General features: G+C 49.0%; 1 protein-coding gene across 1 annotated transcript in view; it reads right to left on the reverse strand.

Annotated features, from left to right (window-relative positions):
• Positions 1-3,680: 3,680 nt before the first annotated feature.
• LOC135889362 (zinc finger protein 208-like) overlaps positions 3,681-19,381 on the reverse strand; it is a 510,343-nt gene continuing 494,642 nt past the window's right edge. The window contains exon 8 of the mRNA XM_065417226.1: positions 3,681-4,856. Coding sequence (XP_065273298.1) covers positions 3,715-4,856 — 1,142 coding nt within the window. The 3' untranslated portion in view covers positions 3,681-3,714. The remainder of the gene's footprint in view (positions 4,857-19,381) is intronic.

Consider the following 19,381-nt stretch of genomic DNA (forward strand, 5'->3'; position numbering starts at 1 on the left):
TTCCATACCCTGGCTTGAGGGTTAAAAGGCTGAACTGTGACCATGAGCTTCCTCAAAAAAGGAAAAGGGGTTTCAGCTCCCATAAAAAATAACAGAAAAACTACCTATTAGCTCATGCATCCATTGCCATTCATAAAAAGAACCATGGGCCTCTCCTGACAGACCTTGTACATCTTCGCTTTGCAGAGATGAGGGGAACTCAGTGATCCATTCAGTCTAATTGGGTACAAGGTTACACAGCTTGTCTCCTTAAGTAATTTTACTTTAGAGCTTGTCAAAACAAATTCCATTTGAAATAACTGACGTCTGGGTCTGTGTTCTCCTGTACACTATTTCTCTCACACTTTTTCCCACCTCAGCCTTGGAGTTATGGTGTACTTCAGAATCTATTTGTCAAAAAAACAAAAAAATCACCAGAATCTTTTTTTTTTTTTTTGGGCCTGTATTGTTAGAGACATACTTGCTGACAGATAATATGAAATAAATTACCAAAATAATTGAAGCTGGCATGATTACATTGTGTTATTTTGACAAATAAAATATGCCGAATTTTAAAATAGTGTGTGCAGAATTTTTAATTTTTGGTGCAGAATTCCCCCAGCAGTAATACACGCCTGCAGCAGAATCCTTGTAAGTCAAAGGAGCAGAATATATTAAAAATTAGATAGTGTGCAGCTACTGATTTCATTGTAGTGAATATTTGCAGCATCTACCAAACGCAAGTTGACCAAAAATGCCACTTCTGGTTTCTCCACATCAACACAGACAGGGAGATTGTTTCCCAAATCATAGGCCACACACACCCAGTTACTTCAGTTAGTTGCACAATTTGGGGTGTGCTGTTCACTATTTCAGAACAGAGCCCTAAACCCACTACTGTTGCCTTGGTAGCACGCCCGATGGCTCGGAGCATCCTCTCCTGGTGAGTGAACTGCACTTGAGCTTCTTCCGTGTCATCATGCAGCGGTGTGGGAAAGACAAAAATAAAATAAGACAGTACTTGTTTAGCAAACAGTCATTTGTCCCAAAGTCCCTGAAAAATCTGAGCTACATCCAGGAAAACAAAACTAATATTCAGTTGTGACCAAATGGCCTCCAGGAGAGAGGGAAAAACCCGCAACACAGAGCGTTATAAGTCACTTTCTTGTTCATACAAAATGAAATTCCAGAGCAGGTTACATTTGATTACTCAGAAATCAAGAGAGCAGATTCCCCCGTCGCCTTCTCCTCTGATCCATTCAAACCTGCTTCACTCCACAGCACTTCATTATTATGGAGTCGTGTTATTTAGAAAAAAAACCAGGGCTGGCTCTAGGTTTTTTGCCGCCCCAAGCAAAAAAATTTTTGGCTGCCCCCCACCCCAGCCCTGGGCTCCCCCACCTTGCACCCCCTTGCCGCCCCAGCCCTGGGTTCTCCCCCCACCAACACCAGTGCCCTCCCCCCACCCCCCTGCCACCCCAGCCGTGGGCTCTCCCCACAACCTGCACCCTCCTGCTGTCGCAGCCCTGGGTCACTGGTAACTCGCTCCCAGGGCGGGTCATTAAGCAGGAATTTTGGATGTGAACAGAACACAGACAGGATTGGTTCCCATATGGTTACAGAACTGCAGTAAAGTTGAACAATTTTCAGCTTGTGTGATTGGAGGATATCTGGATGCATATTATAAGACTGTCCTACATAAATGAGGAAAAGTTGAGGTGCCTTTATTATTCTTTTGTTCCACTCTTTGTTTCTATGGGGAATTTGCCAATGGCAATATCACCGTCTTCCTTTTAAACAAATAAAACTAAAAAGGCAATGGCTGTTGAAAATAGCAATTCCAGTCCTAAAAATCACTGGGAAACATTTCTTGCTCAATTTTATCCTACTTTTTCTACAGCAAGTTACAGTGGATCAGTATATTTGATTTGGGAGAAATGAAGTAACAGCTGCCCAAATTGAGCTTGAGCACTCCTGAATTTTGAGGGCTAGATTCCCTTTCTGAATATTAGCTAAATCTGGAAAGGAAAAGTCAATTTCTGCTTCCATGGCTCGGAAGTGGAAATCCTCCTATGTGCCTGGTACTGTATCTAAAGCTGCCCAAGTCCTCTAGCAGAGCCTCCCCTCCCTTACTTTTCATTTTAAATTCTAGTGGGATCCACGTACCTCCCTTGCTAGGCTTCAGATAGAGAGGTGCACTGTCCATTTAGTCCAGCCAATTCCTTCTTTGCGGGCTGCAAGGTGAGGTCACACCAGTATCCCTAAGCCGGTCTGGGGAAGTCTTCTGAAGGGGATATCTGGGGCAAAGCCTTCTACTCCTTGGGCTGGGCACACTTGTCCCCCACTCACAGTGCCACCCCCTTCTAGCAGCCAGCTCTCTATTCACAGCAAGCTGCAGAATGGCTCAGCTACCTCACTCCCTCCCCCTCCCTTTCCTGTTGATAGCTGCCAAGGGAATGCTGGGAAATGTAGTTCTTTCCCTGCTCCAGGGCTGGCTCTATAAGCAGGGAGCTAGGCAAGGAACTACAGCTCCCAGGGTCCCATGGGTTCTCCGCTTCTGCAGCATTGCGAGAAGGGAGGAAGCGAGTTAAAAAAAAAAAAAAAAAAAAAAAGGATGGCCGGAATGCCGCTCCCTACAAATGTGCTGCCCCAAGCACCTGCTTGTTTTGCTGGTGCGTAGAGCCAGCCCCGAAAAAAACAACATTGTAATAGGGAAAAACTGCCGACCTTCTCATCTGCAAACGAGCCCAGCTCAGCAGGGAAAAGCCCAGAAGTGGTTCTGTCAATAGACAGGAACTGGGATTTAAACTGGGAATGATCACACTGTGTTTGGGATTCATTGGAATTCCCCATCCAGGTCTGGGACACCTTCATCTCCAGCCCTAACGAGTTGGGTTTAGGATCAAATTGCTATTATGATGTTTGGGAGGTGGAAGGGTAGAATACAGGTGGATAAACTCCACTGTGGCTCAGACAGACACCAGAGCTGCTGGAGTGAGCGGGCCTAATGACGGTGATGGGGAAGGAGGGAATCCCGCCAACTCACCCCATTTCCTTCTGGTGTCGCAGAGGCTGAAATGATACATTTGTCCCACTCCTGCTCCTCCTCTTGGTTATATTGAAATAGATTTTCAATAAGGAAACTGGTAAAAAGAAAACAACCTGCTGCCCAGCACAACATGGACCAGCGTGAGAACAACAGGGGATGAGACAATCTGTTGCCAAAAGGGGGAACTTGGTGACTAACAATCGCCCTGCTAGTGCAGTGACAGTACAAATGTGATGCTCAGGGCTCATCCAGACCAGGAAAATTGTTGTTGATTAGGACAGGTCAAAGGGGAAGGGTGCTAGGTAATCCCAACCCCTGTGCCTGGGCTCTGTCAGCACTGCACATATAGTGTTGCGCTTACATCAGGCTGGAAAATCCTGGAGGAGACAAAGCCCAGATCAATTTTAGCTCAGTTTAGCTACTTGAGGTCACCCCTATTTCCCACCCCTGGGGCTGATGGAAACTCCTGGCAGGAGGGACACACACTCCCAAGACTCGCTGGAGAAGGGAGTTGGTAGAAAGGACCATGGGATTCACCCCAGAGAAGGCGACCTGCAAAAAGGCAAAAGTGGGCAACTCACATGAGGGAGCTGAGAGAACAGGGTGACACAAACGGTGCAAACAAACCAAAAGGTCACTGTGTGGGAATTAGCAAATGTGTTTTAAAAAATGATCTTTTCTCTGCCCTACGCAAAGTTTTGATGCTGTCTCTCTCTCCGGTGGAGACTCTGATGTCTATTCAGGTGTGAGCTGCGGATGAAACTTTTCCCGCACACTGAGCATCGATAGGGTCTCTCTCCCGTGTGAATTCTCTGATGTATTATAAGGGCTGAGCTCACACTGAAGCCTTTCCCGCACTCACAGCACTGATAAGGTGTCTCTCCTGTGTGGCTTGTCTGATGTGCACTAAGGTTTGATTTCTGACTGAACTGTTTCCCGCACTCAGAGCACTCATAGGGGCGCTCTCCCGTGTGGACCCTCTGATGCCTATTAAGGTCTGACTTGACAGTGAATTTTTTCCCGCATTCACGGCATTCATAGGGTCTCTCTCCTGTGTGGATCCTCTGATGCGTAATAAGGGCTGAGTTCTGCGTGAAAGATTTCCCGCACTCAGAGCATTTATAGGGGATCTTTCCCGTGTGGATTCTCTGATGTCCAATAAGATCTGACTTGACAGTGAAGCTTTTCCCGCACTCACAACATTTATACGGTCGCTCCCCTGTGTGGATTGTCTGATGTCTAATAAGGGCCGAGCTCTGAGTGAAGCTTTTCCCGCACTCGCAGCATTCATGGGGCCTCTCTCCTGTGTGGATCCTCTGATGATTAATTAGGTCTGAGTTGACAGTGAAGCTTTTCCCGCACTCGCAGCACTCATAGGGCCTCTCTCCTGTGTGGATCCTCTGATGTATAATAAGCCCTGAGCTCCGAGTGAACTGTTTCCCGCACTCACAGCATGTATAGGGTCGCTCTCCCGTGTGGGTCCTCTGGTGATTAATAAGGGCGGAGCTGTCAGTGAAGGTTTTCCCGCACTCACTGCACTCATAGGGTCGCTCTCCTGTGTGGATCCTCTGGTGTCTAATCAGGGCGGAGCTCAGAGTGAAGTGTTTCCCGCACTTGCCGCACTCATGGGGTCTCTCCCCTGAGTGGATCCTGTGATGCCGAACAAGGTGGGAGCTCTGGCTGAAGGTTTTCCCGCACACCCCGCATCCATAGGGCCTCTCTCCAGTGTGGATTCGCTCATGTTTCATAAGGTCTGAGCGGCTACTGAAGTGTTTCCCACACTCGGTGCATGTGTTTTTTCTCTCTCCTGTGGGTGTTCTCTGCTGGGCTGTGATTTCCTTGAGGTCTGTGTGAGTCTCCTGACAATTAATGGATTTACCAAGTTTCTCACCTGGCTGGTTTCCCTGCTGCCGCTCTGGCCTGTGCTGGCAATCAGAGGCTTTTCCCTGCACACGACGCCTGGACACATTCCCTTGGGATCCTTGCGATAATCCCCCGTGTGCTTCCACGTGCTCAGCATCTTCCTGCTGAGGATTCTGCTCCTTGTTCTCACTCACCATCCCAGTACCTGCTGGGACACAGGGAGAAATGTCAGAAACAGGGTGTGTGAAAGTAGAATGAATTATATTGTAAAAATAGAATGGATTAAAGAAATGCTGTATGTTCCTTTAAGCAGGAATAAGGAATGTTGAAATATAGTTGTCAGGAAGAGAAACATTAAGGTATGAAACAATGGGTCCACTTAAGCTAATGATGGGACATTAACAGGAGATCGGTAATAGTTAGTAAGGAAATAAGATATGTATATCTAGCCCCAGGTAAACTTATCAGTTCTGCTTCCTTTTGTTATCTTGTTAAGTTCCCTTTTATCTGTATAAATAAGGTAATTTGAGTCTTGCATGGTGCTCACATTATCTGGGTGTATTAGCAGAGCGCTTTGCTAATAAACAGAGTGGTCTAACAAATTGTGAGTCCTGAATCTGACTGACAGGTGGAAAAGGGGAAAAAACAAAATTATAGCTGGAGAGACAGAAAAAACTCCTCTCCTTAGGGGACAGAGGAGGGGAACAATTCTGCCTCCACATCCCATCAGGTAGGGAGCTGCTGCCAGGAGCGATAGCTGCCCATAGGGTACAAGCCCTCCTGGGGATACTCCTGAACTCCGAGAGCTCCCAAGGCCTTTTTAAGGAATCCCAGCTCCTTCCTTCAGGCACGGAGCGTTTTTGAATTGGTTTAATGATCCCTCACCTGCACAGGCAGCTCTCAGGATCTCGCCTTCCTCAGAGCCCTGGAGATCCAGGAGCCACGGCTCTGCCCCTCGTTCCAGCTGGGAGATCACATCTGGTTTGGAAACAGGAAACCCTGCTGAGGGGATAGAAAACAAGGGAGATCAGGGGAGTTCATGGGACATTTCTCACAAAGAAGAGTCTATTGGTTTAACCGCAGCCCATTTTAAAGCTGTCAAATCCCGGGGGCAGCTCCTCAGGTGCTCAAAGGTGCAGAACACTCTGTGTATGAGGGAATTAACTATCCCCATCTCTGCTGAGAACACACACAGCCAGACACTGCTCATAGAATCATAGAAGATTAGGGTTGGAAGAGACCTCAGGAGGTATCTAGTCCAACGCCCTGCTCAAAGAGGACCAACCCCAAGTAAATCATCCCAGCCAGGGCTTTGTCAAGCCAGGCCTTAAAAACCTCTAAGGAAGGAGATTCCACCACCTCCCTAGGGAACCCATTCCAGTGCTTCACCACCCTCCTAGTGAAATAGTGTTTCCTAATATCCAACCTAGACCTCCCCCACTGCAACTTGTTCCTTGTTCTGTCATCTGCCATCACTGAGAACAGCCAAGCTCCATCCTCTTTGGAACCCCACTTCAGGTAGCTGAAGGCTGCTATCCAATCCCCCCTCACTCTTCTCTTCTGCAGACTAAATAACCCCAGTTCCCTCAGCCTCTCCTCGTAAGTCATGTGCCCCAGTCCCCTGATAATTTTCGTTGCCCTCCGCTGGACTCTCTCCAATTTGTCCACATCCCTTCTGTAGAGGGGGGGACCAAAACTGGACAATACTCCAGATGTGGCCTCACCAGTGCTGAATAGAGGGGAATAATCACTTCCCTCGATCTGCTGGCAATGCTCCTACTAATGCAGCCCAATATGCCGTTGGCCTTCTTGGAAATGCGGCTCCTAAAACACAGTCAGTAACTCCGTGTTCCATGAAGTAAAGACTCCAGCCAGAGGGGAAGTCACCCTGGATCTGCTTCTTAATCAGAGAGAAACACTGAGACAATGGGAGAGGTGTAGGAAAGCCGGGACTGGTGAGCACGGGCTGGTGGGATTCAGCGCAGTAAGGAAAAGGAGGGACAGGGGTGTCACTGAATGTCATATCTCAGGGCTTGTCTACACTTGGAGACACTGCGACTGTCCTGCTGTAGTGCGTCAGTGTAGACACTCACTACAGCAACGAGAAAGGTTCTCCCATCAGCGTAGGTCATCCACCTCCGCGGGAGGCAGTAGCTAGCTCTACGGAAGCATTATTTTCTGTTTAAAAAACACCTATTCTAACTCCCCTAAATTCCACGTTTATTTGGATTCTCTTGAAATTAGCAGGGCAAATTTTTCATGGGCATTCAGGGAAGGGTTAGTGGGTCAAATATGGGGAGATTTGTTAAAGAGGTTCCTAAGATACAGACCCCCCCCACCCCCCCTTTGGCAGCTTTATACAAAAATCATCTTCCTTTTGTCATATTTTCTTACACACAGCTGGGGCTGAAATTCCAATTCTCATTGTCCCCAGACTGATCTCCGTCACTTGGCATTTCTCTCAGGTAGTATGTAGCCCCCACTGCCTCTTTGGGTTGGCTCAAGAGGGTCTATGCTGCGGCCATTGAACCTAAACCACACCCATGAATTTGAGATGGAGCCCAACTGCTGATAGTTTCAGGCAACGTGTGTTGTGCCTTTTTCTTGCATTCTGCAGAAGTTCCTCTTGGAAATTTTCCCCTCTGATTACAAAATATGTGGGTTCAGAGACCTATTTTAAAGTGCTCTAAAGTCCACATGCAGAGTCTTGCCCGGTCTGTACTTACAAGTTTTGCCAGCATAGCACTGGCAGTTAGAGGTGTAAAAATCACACTGCTAACCATCACAGCTGTGCCGGGAAAAGCTGTAAGGTAGACACAGTTATAGTGGCAAAAAATCCATTAAAAAAAAATCAGAGTAAAATACCCATAAAGTACATTAATGCAGAGTTAAGGTTGCCCAGTGCGGCCTCATGTCCTCCCAGCATGTGGATGGGAGCTAAACCTAAACCTCTGAAAACTAGAAAATGATGCCATACCTGCAACACAACCTTAACTCTGCCCTTCTCTAATCCTTGAGTTGGCACTAGCCACTGGAAACGGTTCAGGAAGGCTGGTGCAAAGGTTTACAAACTACGAAGGTCAGTGGCATCTTCTCCATCTCAGGAAGTCTTCAGGTCAAGACAGGATGTCTTTCCGGAAGATGATTTAGTCAAACACAAGGCAGTATCTAGATGAAATTCTGTAGCCTGTGTTATACAGCAGGCCAAATTAGATGAACGAATAGTCCTTTCTGGCCATAAAATCTATGAATCTTCAATAGACACAAGGAAGGACTAAGAGAACATGCCATTGTTTGTGTTGTGTTCCACAGATCGGAACATTGGCATTTATCCACATGCCCTCCAGCTGTGTGCAGTGTGTCAGCTGTAATTGAAAGGAGGATGAATTAGCTGGAGCAGCTTGGCAGAGCGGAGACTGTGGGATGAAGAGAGGTACATGTGAACCCTGAGGGACCCAGCCTGCCTCATTTCCGTGCTGTGTGTTGCAGGTTGTGTCAGCGAAGGTGCACATGGGCGTGTTCTTGTCACGGAGATTGCCAGCAGCCTGGGGGCATACGTGCTAGTGGACTCCAAGGTCGATCAATGGCAAAGTGAAGACAACGACTCCGAAGGAAACCTCACGGGGAGGAGAGGGGAGTGGGTAGTGAGGAGGCATGGCCTCCCTCAGAGCTAGACCCGGAGGGCCGTAACCCACCCCTTGGCTTCAGAACCATGCCCATCCCACCGGACAGAAGCAGAAGTACAAAAGGCTGGCCCTTATTTGCGCTGGAGCTACCGAGGGAGCTGGACACTTCCCCCCTGTTGCCGGGGCAGGACATCGAGGAGGAGCTCCCAGGACTGCCGCTGGATGCCTGGCCAGAGTTCGGTGCCAACAAACGCCTGGGGCTACCGCTGACCACCCATCCCAGGGAGACACAGGACACCTACAGCATGGAGGTACCAAACTCGGGGGCGGTAGGAAGTAGCCCAGGGAAACTAGACAACCCTCTGGTTGGGCTTTGGCCTGATAGCTTAGCGTGTTGCAGGTGGATCCCCGCTTACCCAGTGGTGCAACACTCTGCCACTGTTAGGGCCCTGAGTTGGGACCCGGTGGAGCAGGGTAGGCCCGGGTCCCCCCAACCCCTGGGATGGCAGCCTCCCCACATTAGGCCAGAAGGCCTTGCCAGGGACCCTGACTACTTGCTGCCCTGTCCTGCCTGAGGGCAGGGGTTCATAGACTCACTATTGCTCAGCCAGGATCAAGTGGACTGAGCAGTCTAAAGACTGTTAATTCCCCACTAATTGATTGCAGTGCTAAGGGCTGGACAGCGAGGAAACATGGCCTCCCCCAGGGCTAGACCCAGAGAGACGGCCACGCAGGCTTGCAGAGTGGTATTGCTTTGCAAGGCTGAGCTGGTGCGTGTGCAGTAGGCTCACTGTTTGAGTGCCGGCCAGGGGTCGGAAGCTTCTGTTTGTTACGCTGGACCTATATCCAAATTTGGCCTTAGCAAAGGGACTGTGTTAGACTTTGTGCTATACTGCGCCTGTGCTCTGTTCCCAGAGTGTTCTGCAGCAGGGGAGGGTCTCTGGTAGTGTGTGTGCCACTGGTATGTTGGGGTGATGCTGAAACAGGGCAGAGCAGAGGTGGCATTGTGGGGTGTTGTGAACATTAACTCTTCCTTTCCCCTTCTAATAACCGAAGGGACAGGAATCCTTACCCAGCGAGGTCACATTCTCATAGTTCTCCTGCATGACGTCTCTGTAGAGAGCTCTCTGAATGGGGTCCAGCAGAGCCCACTGTTCCCTGGTGAAATACACAGCCACCTCCTCGAAGGTCACCGGCCCCTGAAAGAGCAAGGGCCCAACACTCAATACCTGCTGCCCCACTATTCGTGGGGGAGAGGAACATAAGAACGGTCATACTGGGTCAGACCAAAAGTCCATCTAGCCCAGTATCCTGTCTTCCGACAGTGGCCAGTGCCAGGTGCCCAGAGGGAATGAACAGAACAGTTAAACATCAAGTGATCCATCCCCTGTTGCTCATTCCCAGCTTCTGGCAAACAGAGACTAGGGACACCATTCCTGCCCATCCTTGCTAATAGCCATTGATGGACCAATCCTCCATGAACTCTCTAGTTTTTTTTTTTTTTTTGATCCTTGTTATAGTCTTGGCCTTCACAACATCTTCTGGCAAGGAGTTCCACACGTTGACTGTGCATTGTGTGAAGAACTACTTCCTTTTGTTTGTTTTAAACCTGCTGCCTATTCATTTCATTTGGTGACTCCTAGTTCTTGTGTTATGAGAAGGATTAAATAACACTTTCTTATTTACTTTCTGCCCACCAATCATGATCATATACCTCTATCATATCCTCCTTTAGTCGTCTCTTTTCCAAGCTGAAAAGTAACAGTCTTATTAATCTCTCCTCATACGGAAGCCATTCCATGCCCCTAATCATTTTTGTTGCCCTTTTCTGAACCTTTTCTACACACAGTATTCAAGATGTGGGCGTCCCATGGATTTATATAGAAGCAACATATTTTCTGCCTTATTATATATCCCATTCTTAATTATTCCCAACATTCTGTTCGTTTTTTTGACGCCGCTGCACATTGAGTGGATGTTTTCAGCGAACTATCCACAATAACTCCAAGATCTCTTTCTTGAGTGGTAACAGCCAATTTAGACCCCATCATTTTATATGTACAGTTGGGATTATGTTTTCCAATGTGCATTACTTTGCATTTATCAACATTGAATTTAATCTGCCATTTTGTTGCCCAGTCACCCAGTTTTGAGAGATCCCTTTGTAGCTCTTCGCAGTCTGCCTTGGTCTTAACTATTGAGACAGACCCAGACCAGTGGGGTACAGGAGTCTGGTAGAGGGCAAATATACTGGTCACTGGATGAGTAGTTTTTTGTTCCCTGAGTGACCAGAGCAGGGGCTGCACTAGAGTAATCAGGAACCTGCTAGAACCAGTTAAGGCAGGCAGGCTAATTAGGACACCTGGAGCCAATTAAGAAGCTGCTAGAATCAATTAAGGCAGGCTAATCAGGGCACCTGGGTTTTTAAAAGGAGCTCACTTCAGTTTGTGGTGCGAGTGTGAGGAGCTGGGAGCAAGAGGCGCAAGGAGCTGAGAGTGAGAGGGTGTGCTGCTGGAGGACTGAGGAATACAAGCGTTATCAGACACCAGGAGGAAGGTCCTGTGGTGAGAATAAGGAAGGTGTTTGGAGGAGGCCATGGGGAAGTAGCCCAGGGAGTTGTAGCTATCATGCAGCTGTTACAGGAGGCACTATAGACAGCTGCAATCCACAGGGCCCTGGGCTGGAACTTGGAGTAGAAGGCGGGCCCGGGTTCCCCCCAAACCTCCCAATTGACCTAGACTGTGGGTTCTTCCAGAGGGGAAGGTCTCTGGGCTGTTCCCTAACCCACATGGTGAATCTCTGAGGCCAGAAAATCTGCCAATAAGTGCAGGACTCACCCAGATAGAGGAGGAACTTTGTCACACTGGTGTCAAGAGTGGGATGTGGTGTACACAGCGCGGCGGAAGAAGGAGGGTGATTTAAAAAGAAAAAAAAGGAGAGGGTTTATTTTTCCCCCCCACCACAATGGATGACGTAGTACGGGCACTGATACAAGCTACGGCGGCCCAGCAGGAGGCTACCCGTGTCCAGGCAGCCGCCCAACAGGAGGCAGTGCGGCTGCAGCAAGAGACTAATCGCCTGCTGATGGACCAGGCTGCTCAAGACCGAGCTATGTTGCGGGAACTGGTAAACCAGGTAAAGTCCCTTACAGAGCTGAATCGCGGCCATGACGGGACGCGGCTCATACGGGCCAGCCATTGACTGCAGAAAATGACACGGGAGGATGATGTAGAAGCATACCTTCTGGCCTTTGAGAGGACAACCCTACGGGAGGCCTGGCCTCGAGATCAGTGGTCTGGCATCCTTGCCCCATTCTTGTTTGGGGAGGCCCAGAAGGCCTACCATGATCTTCCTGAAGAGGCTGTGGCAGACTACCCACAGCTGAAAGCAGAGATCCTGGCCAGATCTGGGGTAACGACAGCAGTGCGGGCCCAGCAGTATTACGGTTGGAGGTACCAGGAAGACAAAACCCCACGGTCCCAATTGTATGACCTCATCCATCTCGCACGAAAGTGGTTGCAAACAGAGTCCCGGAGTCCGGAAGAGATACTAGCGGTTCTGGTCATCGACCGATACATGAGGGGACTACCACCAGACCTTCGTGCCTGGGTAAGCCAGAACGAACCCTCCACCTATGACGAGGTTGTCGCCCTGGTAGAGAGGCGAAGGACAGCGAGGGAGCTGACCCGACCAGTTAAGGAAGAGGCACCCCGGGTTAAACTAGCAGCACCAAGCCCTAAAGTTCGGGTGACTGGGCCACCAGGAGGGCCCAGGTGGAAAAAGAGAGAAGCTGAAGGCCCATCAGAGGCCACACAGAGTCGGAGCACTGAGGGAGAAGAGGATCGTGATGTTAGACTGCCCAAACCAAGAGACCAGGGAACGCCTAGGACTCCATACAGATGTTATGCCTGCGGGGAGTGGGGACACATAGCTGCACAGTGTCCCAGTGCTGAGGAGCCTATGCAGTGTAACCTGGGGAACTGGGCAGACCCATGTTCCTTAATCCACCTTGTGCGGGTCTCACTAACCCCACATATGTATACCAGACCAGTGAAACTAAATGGGGTAGAGACCACGGCATTGGTTGATTCGGGGAGTGCTATCACACTTATCTCAGGGAAACTCATGAAGCGTAGTCAGCTGCTGCAGGCTAAACGTACGGGGATAAAATGTGTCCATGGGACAGTTAGTTACTACCCCATCATCCCAGTAAAAATCAAGATCCAAGGGAACACTACTGAGGTAGCAGCAGGTGTAGTCCCTAAACTCCCATACCCGGTGCTCATAGGGAGGGACTTCCCAGGGTTTGGAAACTTACTCCCAGTAGGGTGATTGAAGAAAGATGGGGACCCTAAAATTGGTGAGGCATCCACAGCAGACTGTCAACCCCCAATCTTCTCTGAAATATCCCCAGATTTGTTCTCCACTCCCAGACAGGGTAGAAAGACAAAAAGGGAAAGAAGGGCAGCTAAGGCCTTGGGAACCCGAATACTGACCCAAAGCCAGAGGGTCGCTCTTGTAGGTAGGCGGACCCGCGCAGCTGAAAAGGAGGCCACGTATGCTACTCGCTACCCAGAAGCCACCCCCCTGCAGAACACGGCCTCTAAAACTATAGCCAAAGAGCTGGTGGGGATCTTTGCCCGAATGGGGCTACCGAAGGAGATATTAACAGACCAAGGAACCCCATTTATGTCGAAGCTAATGAAGGACCTCTGTACGCTGCTCCATATACATACCCTGAGAACTTCAGTCTACCATCCGCAGACTGATGGGTTGGTAGAAAGGTTTAACCGAACCCTCAAGGCTATGATAAGGAAGGTGGTAAGTCGGGACGGGAAGGATTGGGAGACGCTACTACCCAACCTTATGCTCGCTATCCAGGAGGTACCTCAGGCCTCAACAGGGTTTTCCCCCTTCGAGTTATTATACGGGAGTCACCCCCGTGGCATACTAGATATCGCCAAAGAGATCTGGGAAGAGGAACCCAATGAGGGGAGAAATATAATAGAGCATGTAATGCAGATGCGAGACTGGATAGCCCAGGTCACCCCTATTGTACGGGAACATTTGGAGAAGGCACAGGAGGCCCAGCGAACCCATTACAATCGCCAGGCAAAAGTGCGACAGTTCCAACCAGGGGATCGGGTTATGGTGTTGGTACCCACGGCAGAAAGCAAGCTTCTGGCCCAATGGCCTATGAGGTGGTTGAACCCGTGGGGGAAGTAACCTACAAGGTGCGGCAGCCAGGACGCCGAAAACAAGAACAGATTTATCATGTCAACCTTCTGAAACCCTGGCATGCACAAGAGGCATGCACTACGGTCCAAAAAGACCTAACCCAGGAAAACAAGCCTTCCAAACAGGTGAGAGTGTCTCCCGATTTAACACCAGACCAGAAGAATGAGATGTCTGAGATGATCTTCCGGAACCAAGATGTGTTCTCGACAAAACCAGGTCGAACAACCGAGACATATCACCACATCGTCACGAACCCTGGGGCCAGAGTAACAATGAGGCCTTATCGGGTGCCAGCGGCAAAAAGGGAGGAAATAAAAGCAGAAGTAAAAAAAAATGCTGGAGTTGGGGATCATCGAAGAATCCCACAGTCAGTGGTCCAGCCCAGTCGTGCTGGTGCCCAAACCTGATGGCACCACAAGATTTTGCAACGACTTCCAACGACTAAACGAAGTATCCCAGTTCGACGCGTACCCCATACCTCGCATAGATGAGCTAGTGTACCATCTAGGTAATGCCCGGTACTTTACTACCCTAGACTTGACAAAGGGGTACTGGCAGATTCCCCTTGCAGAAGACGCAAAGGAAAAGACTGCGTTCTCTACACCAGAGTGTCTTTTTCAATATACTGTCCTCCCTTTTAGACTACATGGGGCCCCAGCTACCTTCCAGCACCTCATGGACAAGCTGTTACGCCCGCATAACAGTTATGCTGCTGCCTACTTGGACGATGTGGTCATTCATACCCCAGACTGGGAAACCCACCTGGAGAAGGTGGAGGCAGTCCTTGATACCTTCAGGCGAGCTGGCCTTACAGCAAACCCTGCCAAGTGCGCTGTAGGGTTTACGGAGGCCAAATATCTTGGCTACATTGTGGGAAAAGGTCTGGTAAAACCCCAAGTGAACAAGTTAGAGGCCATCCAAAATTGGCCCCGACCAAGTCGCAAAAACCAAGTCTGGGCGTTCCTAGGTGTGGTGGGGTATTACCGACGATTTATCCCTCATTTTGCCACAAGGGCAAGCCCCCTGACAGACCTAGTGAAAGCCCGTGGACCTGATCTGGTGAGATGGTCTGACGCAGCAGAGGAAGCATTCACAGACCTACAGACTGCCCTCTGCAGTAACCCCGTACTGATAGCCCCTGATTTCACCAAGGAGTTTATCCTGCAGACGGATGCATCGGAAGTAGAGTTGGGGGCCGTTCTATCACAGATGGTCGGGGAGGAGGAACACCCAATTCTCTACCTCAGTCGGAAACTCCTTCCAAGGGAACAAAAATATGCAGTGGTGGAGAGAGAATGCCTCGCTGTAAAATGGGCCATGGAAACATTGCGCTACTACCTGCTCGGGCACAGATTTGTCCTCATGACCGACCATGCTCCTCTTCAATGGATGCAGCATAACAAGGAGAAGAACACAAGGGTGACCAGATGGTTCTTATCCCTCCAACCTTTCCAGTTCCGTGTGCAACACAGAGCAAGGAGCCGTCACGGCAACGCCGATGGCTTGTCACATGTGCACTGTCTGGCGTCCCAAGCTGCCCAACCCCTTGGCGTTGAGCAGGGGGAAGGGATATGTGACAGACCCAGACCCGTGGGGTACAGGAGTCTGATAGGGGGCAAATATACTGGTCACTGGATGAGTAGTTTTCGGTTCCCTGAGTGACCAGAGAAGGGGCTGCACTAGAGTAATCAGGAACCTGCTAGAACCAGTTAAGGCAGGCAGGCTAATTAGGACACCTGGAGCCAATTAAGAAGAAGCTGCTAGAATCAATTAAGGCAGGCTAATCGGGGCACCTGGGTTTTTAAAAGGAGCTCACTTCAGTTTGTGGTGCGAGTGTGAGGAGCTGGGAGCAAGAGGTGCAAGGAGCTGAGAGTGAGAGGGTGTGCTGCTGGAGGACTGAGGAGCACAAGCGTTATCAGACACCAGGAGGAAGGTCCTGTGGTGAGAATAAGGAAGGTGTTTGGAGGAGGCCATGGGGAAGTAGCCCAGGGAATTGTAGCTATCATGCAGCTGTTACAGGAGGCACTATGGACAGCTGCAATCCACAGGGCCCTGGGCTGGAACCCGGAGTAGAGGGCAGGCCCAGGTTCCCCCCAAACCTCCCAATTGACCTGGACTGTGGGTTCTTCCAGAGGGGAAGGTCTCTGGGCTGTTCCCCAACCCACATGGTGAATCTCTGAGGCAAGAAAATCCGCCAATAAGCGCAGGACTCACCAAGATAGAGGAGGAACTTTGTCACACTATCTTGAGTAGTTTTGTATCATCTGCAAATTTTGCCACCTCACTGTTTACCCCTTTTTCCAGATCATTTATGAATATGTTGAATAGGACTGGTCCCAGTACAGACCTCTGAGGGACACCACTATTTACCTCTCCCCATTCTGAAAACTGACCATTTATTCCTACCCTTTTCCTATATTTTAACCAGTTGCCAATTCATGAGAGGACCTATCCTCTTATCCCATGACAGCTTACTTTGCTTAAGAGCCTTTGCTGAGGGACCTTGTCAACGGCTTTCTGAAAATTTAAGTACACCATATCCACTGGATTCCCCTTAGAATCATAGAATATCAGGGTTGGAAGGGACCTCAGGAGGTTATCTAGTCCAACCCCCTGCTCAAAGCAGGACCAATCCCCAACTAAATCATCCCAGCCAGGGCTTTGCCAAGCATGACCTTAAAAACCTCTAAGGATGGAGATTCCACCACCTCCCTAGGGAACCCATTCCAGTGCTTCACCACTCTCCTAGTGAAAAAGTTTTTCCTAATATCCAACCTAAACCTCCCCCACTGCAACTTGAGACCATTACTCCTTGTTCTGTCATCTGCTACCACTGAGAACAGTCTAGATCAATCCTCTTTGGAACCCCCTTTCAGGTAGTTGAAAGCACCTATCAAATCCCCCCTCATTCTTCTTTTCTGCAGACTAAACAATCCCAGTTCCCTCAGCCTCTCCTCATAAGTCATGTGCTCCAGTCCCCTAATTATTTTTGTTGCCCTCCGCTGGACTCTTTCCAATTTTTCCACATCCTTCTTGTAGTGTGGGGCCCAAAACTGGACACAGTACTCCAGATGAGGTCTCACCAATGTCGAATAGAGGGGAATGATCACGTCCCTCGATCTGCTGGCAATGCCCCTACTTATACGGCCCAAAATGCCGTTAGCCTTCTTGGCAACAAGGGCACACTATTGACTCATATCCAGGTTCTCGTCCACTGTAACCCCTAGGTCCTTTTCTGCAGAACTGCTGCCTAGCCATTCGGTCCCTAGTCTGTAGCAGTGCATGGGATTCTTCTGTCCTAAGTGCAGGGCTCTGCATTTGTCCTTGTTGAACCTCATCAGATTTCTTTTGGCCCAATCCTCTAATTTGTTTAGGTCCCTCTGTATCCTATCCCTACCCTCCAGCGTATCTACCACTCGTCCCAGTTTAGTGTCATCTGCAAACTTGCTGAGGGTGCTCCTTGTCCACATGCTTGTTGACCCCCTCAAAGAATTCTAGCAGATTGGTGAGGCATGATTTCCCTTTACAAAAACCATGTTGATTCTTCCCCAACAAATTATGTTCATCTATGTGTTTGGAACTCTAGTAAAGAACAAAATTGTCAACCAATTTGCCTGAAGTCAGGCTTACTGGCCTGTAATTGCTGGGATCACCTCTGGAGCCCTTTTTAAAAATTGGCCTCACATTAGCTATCCTCCAGTTATCTGGTACAGAAGCTGATTTAAGTGATAGGTCACAGACTACAATTAGTAGTTCTGCAATTTCACATTTGAGTTCCTTCGGAACTCTTGGGTGAAAACCATCTTGTCCTGGAGATTTATTACTGTTTAGTTTATCAATTTGTTCCAAAACCTCCCCTAACAACACCTCAATCTGGGACAGTTCCTCAGATTTGTCACCTAAAAAGAATGGCTCTGGTTTGGGAATCTCCCTCACATCCTCAGCCGTGAAGACCAATGCAAAGAATTCATTTAGTTTCTCTGCAATGGCCTTATTGTCCTTGAGTGCTCCTTTATCATCTCAATCGTCCAATCTTAGGGTACGTCTACACTTACCGGAGGGTCCGGCGGCAGGCAATCGATGTTCTGGGATCGATTTATCGCGTCTGGTTTAGACGCGATAAATCGATCCCGGAAGTGCTCGCCGTCGACGCCGGTACTCCAGCTCGGCGAGAGGAGTACGCGGCATCGACGGGGGAGCCTGCCTGCCTCTAGCTGAATTTGCGTACCTTAGTCCGAAGTGGGGGCTTAGTGGGGACCAGGCCTTAGAGTCATAGACTTTAAGGTCAGAAGGGACTAATATGATTGTCTAGTCTGACCTCCTGCACAACGCAGGGCACAGAATCTCACCCACCCACTCCCGCAACAAACCCCTAACCTATGTCTGAGCTATTGAAGTCCTCAAATCATGGTTTAAAGACTTCAAGGTGCAGAGAATCCACCAGGAAGTGACCCGTGCCCCACGCTGCAGAGGAAGGCAAAAAACCACCCAGGGCCTCTGCCAATCTGCCCTGGAGGAAAATTCCTTCCCTACCCCAAATATGGTAATCAGCTAAACCCTGAGCATGTGGGCAAGACTCACCAGCCAGACACCCAGGAAAGAATTCTCTGTAATAACTCAGATCCCACCCCATCTAATATCCCATCACAGGCCAATGGGTATATTTACCGCTAATAGTCAAAGATCAATTAAATGCCAAAATTAGGCTATCCCATCATACCATCCCCTCCATAAACTTATCAAGCTTAGGCTTGAAGCCAGATATGTCTTTTGCCCCCACTGCTCCCCTTGGAAAGCTGTTTCAGAACTTCACTCCTCTGATGGTCAGAAACCTTCATAGAATCATAGAATATCAGGGTTGGAAGGGACCTCAGGAGGTCATCTAGTCCAACCCCCTGCTCAAAGCAGGACCAATCCCCAGACAGATTTTTGCCCCAGATCCCTAAATGGCCCCCTCAAGGATTGAACTCACAACCCTGGGTTTAGCAGACCAATGCTCAAACCACTGAGCTATCCCTTCATCTAATTTCAAGTCTAAACTTCCTGATGGCCAGTTTATATCCATTTGTTCTTGTGTCCACGTTGGTACTGATCTTAAATAATTCCTCTTCCTCCCTGGTATTTATCCCTCGGATATATTTATAGAGAACAATCATATCTCCCCTCAGCCTTCTCTTGGTTAGGCTAAACAAGCCGATCTCCCTGAGTCTCCTTTCATAAGACAGGTTTTCCATTCCTCAGATCATCCTAGTAGCCCTTCTCTGTACCTGTTCCAGTTTGAATTCATCCTTCTTAAACATGGGAGACCAGAACTGCACACAGTATTCCAGATGAGGTCTCACCAGTGCCTTGTATAACGGTACTAACACCTTATCTCTACTGGAAATACCTCGCCTGATGCATCCCAAGACCGCATTAGCTTTTTTCATGGCCATATCACATTGGCGGCTCATACTCATCCTGTGATCAACCAATACTCCGAGGTCCTTCTCCTCCTCTGTTACTTCCAACTGATGCATCCCCAGCTTATAACAAAAATTCTTGTTGTTAATCCCTAAATGCACTTTTCACTATTAAATTTCATCCTATTACTATTACTCCAGTTTACAAGGTCATCCAGATCTTC

Source organism: Emys orbicularis, chromosome 15 (genome assembly GCF_028017835.1).
Source record: "Emys orbicularis isolate rEmyOrb1 chromosome 15, rEmyOrb1.hap1, whole genome shotgun sequence".
Classification (NCBI taxonomy): Eukaryota; Metazoa; Chordata; order Testudines; family Emydidae; genus Emys; species Emys orbicularis.